The sequence below is a fragment of the Bison bison genome, unplaced genomic scaffold (assembly GCF_000754665.1).
Source record: "Bison bison bison isolate TAMUID 2011002044 unplaced genomic scaffold, Bison_UMD1.0 scf7180017864203, whole genome shotgun sequence".
Taxonomy (NCBI): domain Eukaryota; kingdom Metazoa; phylum Chordata; class Mammalia; order Artiodactyla; family Bovidae; genus Bison; species Bison bison.
This window is the reverse complement of record NW_011494775.1, coordinates 248,670-253,111: the sequence shown is the minus strand read 5'-3', so window position 1 is coordinate 253,111 and position 4,442 is coordinate 248,670. Positions and strand designations below refer to the sequence as shown.

Here is a 4,442-nt window from a genome sequence, read left to right as displayed (position 1 = left end):
ATTAAAGAATAAAAAGTCGTGTCACATGAAACAAAAATATAAAGAGGAATATTCACTTGTGAAAGACAAGAATTCACAAGAATATACAAGACAGACAGAGGTTAACAGCTAGTTGTTTCAAACACATGAGGCAAGTGTAGTGCACTTAAGAGTACAGGCTACCCTGAGTTCAACTCAAGTTCAGATTCTTGCTCTACCACTCAACAGCTGCTATTCTGGACAAGTTACTTACTCTTTATGCCTCAGTTTCTTCTAAAATAGGAAAATAATGAGATAATCCACACAAATGCTACTCACTAAAGTAACTGGCACTCTAGAAGTTATTAGAATTCTAAATAATCACTAATTTGTTATAACTTCAAATACAAAAACTAGAATAATGAGAAACTTCATTAAAACTTGTTTTCTTCAAACACTAAAACTATACAGCTTTTATATTTTAAATAAAGCAATGTGAATTGAATTAACTGCTTTTCTGGAGGAAAATGAAGAAATAGTTTCACACTCTAACCCTCTTTCCTTTCAAGTTGGCAGAAAAATAGGGCAAAGAGTTCACAGAAACTTGATTCCTTTCCAGTCAATTTGGACAAGGTCCAGTTAGCCAGGTCCTCAAGGACATGATGCAATGAAAACAATTCAGGAAAATAAATAATATGGGAAAAACATAACACAGAGGCAGGAGATAATTTTATTTCATCTTCTATTTAGATGTTACTTTTAAAAAGCAACCAAAATGAGGGCTTCGCTGGTGGCTCAGTGGTAAAGAATCCACCTGCCCTTTTTTGAGTACTTACTATGTGTCATAAATTGTTTTAGAGCTGAGGATGTAAAATGAATAAGATAAAGCAGCTGATCTTAACACAAATTTGTATTTTATACAAATCAGGTAAAACAGACAAGAAAGTAAATGATTATAACATAGCATGTGCTATAACATAAGTATGTACAAAGCCTCAAGTACATACAAAGCAAAAATTCTATAGAAAGGAGGCATCAATTTTCAAAGCCTTCAGCCTAAGAATGATGAACTCATTCCAAAATACTTAAAATCAGCTCCTATTAATAAAAAAAAATAAAAAAAAAAAAGAATCCACCTGCCAGTGCAGGAGACCTGGGTTTGATCCCCGGTCCAGGAAGATCCCACATGCTGCAGAGCTACTAAGCCCGTGTGCCGCAACTATCGAGCCTGTGCTCTAAAGCATGGGAGCTGAAACTACTGAGCCCTTGCCCTGCAGCTACTGAAGCCTGAGCGCCCTAGAGCCCGTGCTCCAGAACAAGAGAAGCCATCACAGTGAGAAGCCCACACACTGCAACTGGAGAGTGGCCCCTGCTTCCCAAAAGAGAGAAAAGCCCACACAACAATAAAGACCCAGCACAGCCAAAAATAAACAAATAAATAAAATTATTTTCTTAATGCGACCAAAATGAAATCTATAAATCATACACTTTTAATTGTTAGCTACTATACATGTTTAATGTACCATTTGAACTATACTTATCATGGAAACTGAGATTGTTTCTTCATATTTAGTAGCAAGTGAGTAAATATCAGGACACCTAGGTAGCCATCTGACAAACAAAGGAAATAGGCAGGCTCTTATTTGCTTCCTAAGTTCAAACTAAAGCCCAGTAGATCGACAACCCCAACATAAAAAGTGAAGCCATAAATTACTAGAGAAAATTTTGCAGAAGAGCTTATGAAACTAGAAGCAATCACAGAACAATGAAATCAATATATTTGATGACATAAAAACTTTAAAATTCTGTACAGAAAGAAAATAGCACTAACAATGTCAAAAGACAGAAACTAGGCCAACAGCCTATTTTCTTTAATACAAGAAGATATTTTACGAATAAGATGTTTTGTATTTTATGTAAGCGAAGTGGAATAAAACAAATAGCAAAACAAGCAGTTAATTAGAAAGGAATTTTAAAATGTTAACTATATGAAAGATGATTAACCTCATTTATAATTAAACAAATTATAATTAAACATATTATAATAATAATGGGAAACAGTTAATCGCCTAGCAGGTTGACACACAGATCATAAAGTATGATGACACAGCGGGTGATAATATGAGGAAAGACACCACTATGTAATATAGAAGTGATAAAATAATGGAAACACTTTGGAGGACAACTGGTTTATTTATCAACATTGAGAATGCACACAGTACATCAGCTGTTCAAGTTCTGAACTTATCTTGTAAGGATTTTCCTATTTTTATACAAAGACAGACACATACTATCAGACTCAGTTGGTGACGGAAGAAGCCCCATTTGTCTCGGTTTCTGTCTTTTGTGAACTGCCAAGCAAACTGTAGGAATTCAAAAAGTAATCACTGAATGTAGAAATGAACAGCATGTGCATGACAGCACTGCCAATGTCTGACGACAAATCCTATGTCCAATACAGGAGACTGGTTAATACATTTTAATAGAATAAATTGAGACAATGAAACAGTACACAGCCCCAAAAAGAATAATATACATGTTGAAATAGGGTGATCTCTAAGATCAGTTCAGTTGCTCAGTCATGTCCAGCTCTTTGCGACCCCATGGACTGCAGCACGCCAGGCCTCCCTGTCCATCACCAACTCCTGGAGTTTACTCAAACTCATTCCACTAAGTCAGTGATGGCATCCAACCATCTCATCCTCTCTCATCCCCTTCTCCTCCCACCTTCAATCTTTCCCAGCATCAGGGTCTTTTTTCAAATGTCAGCTTTTCACATCAGGTGGCCAAAGTATTGGAGTTTCAGCTTCAACATCAGTCCTTCAAATGAATATTCAGGACTGATTTCCTTTAGGATGGACTGGTTGGATCTCCTTGCAGTCCAAGGCATTCTCAAGAGTCTTCTCCAACACCACAGTTCAAAAGCATCAATTCTTCGGTGCTCAGCTTTCTTTATAGTCCAACTCTCACATCCATACATGACTACTGGAAAAACCAGAGCCTTGACTAGACGGACCTTTGTTGGCAAAGTAATGTCTCTGCTTTTTAAGTTAGGTTAAAAAGGCAAAATGTAAAACACATACATATGCTTGAAAAGTGTTAGTCACTCCGTTGTATCCAACTCGTTGTGACCACATGGACTGTAGCTCACTAGGTTGCTCCCTCTGTCCATGGGATTTTCCAAGAAGAATACTGGAGTGGGTAGTCATTCCCTTTTCCAGAGGATCTTCCTGACCCAGGGATCGAACCCAGGACTCTTTTGTCTTCTGCATTGCCAGGTGGGTTCTTTACCACTAGGGCCACCTGGGAAGCCTACATATGCTTGTGGACTGTATTCTACCTGGACAGGTAAGAGGTAGGTAAACACAAATGCGACTGGGTAGATGGTTTGTAAACTAAGGTCTGGGGTGAGGGATTTTGTGCTTTAGAAAGTTACTTTTAGGAACTTATTTTGCATTGCTTACTCTTTGTGGATTAAAATAAAAGCATCTGTACTTATTGTACTTTTTCAATTAAAAATTAGTTATCAACAGCAAAAATCCCCATACTGAGACCTCTGGGACGCTGCACTGTAACACTTCTCTGCCTCCCAGCTCGCTGTGGGTGAGCTAGCAGCTTGGAGAAAGGGCTCCATCAAGTTCAGCTGCTGAGCGGTCACTGCGCTGGTACGTCCTGTTCTGTTAAACCAGTCAATGATCAGACCTGGAAACCAGCCATCTCTGGACGCCTTTTACCCGTTACTTAACAAATGCGGATGCTAAGTCCAAAGTGACACAACTCAAGGTCGCACCCCTCTTTCTGATTTCTGTCTTCCCACCACCCTGCTCTCAACCCGGTGTATCACACCTGGAAACACAAAGGAGAAGCCTCATCCCGACCCTTCCGCTGAAAATACTCTGCACCGCTTTAATGCCTTGACTTGAGTATTACTATTACCAATACTCTTTTGCTAGAATTTGGCTTCAGATCTTCAGTTTTCCTGGCAATTTCATTTCTCCCACACGTCGAGTTATCTGCTGAGATGAAATAAATTTAGGCTTCCCACATCTCAGAGGTCATTATCTTTTATCTCTGCTGCTCTGCCGCGGAGAGTAAGGCATTTCCGAAAAACTTTATAGGTTCGGGAGACTCATCCAAGAGCAGAATTTCACTACTTGGGGTCAAATAGGCCCTCACCCCAGAGGGCGCCAACTCTTTTAGAGGTTTCCCGTTTCCACGACCCTGGAGAAACTGGAAGGACCAGCGCGGGATTTCTCAGGACACCCGCTGTCACCGCCCGGTGCGCCCCGGGAGCGTCCGGGCCGAGGTTACACGGCCCTCGCAGCCCCCGGCTCCCGGCACGGGTCCCGGCGAGGGATCGGTCTGGGTCCCGGCCCAGCCTCGGCTTCCCGGCGCGTCACCCGGATGGGGCTCGGCGGGAAGGTCCCCTTACCCGCCAGGCCAGGTCCAGATCGAAGTCCCGGGCGCGCAGGAACCGCAGCAGG

General features: G+C 41.1%; 1 protein-coding gene across 1 annotated transcript in view; it reads right to left on the bottom strand.

The window, feature by feature from the left end:
• TTPA (tocopherol (alpha) transfer protein) overlaps positions 1-4,442 on the bottom strand; it is a 66,735-nt gene that overhangs the window by 25,408 nt on the left and 36,885 nt on the right. The window contains exon 2 of the mRNA XM_010844615.1: positions 4,391-4,442. Coding sequence (XP_010842917.1) covers positions 4,391-4,442 — 52 coding nt within the window. The remainder of the gene's footprint in view (positions 1-4,390) is intronic.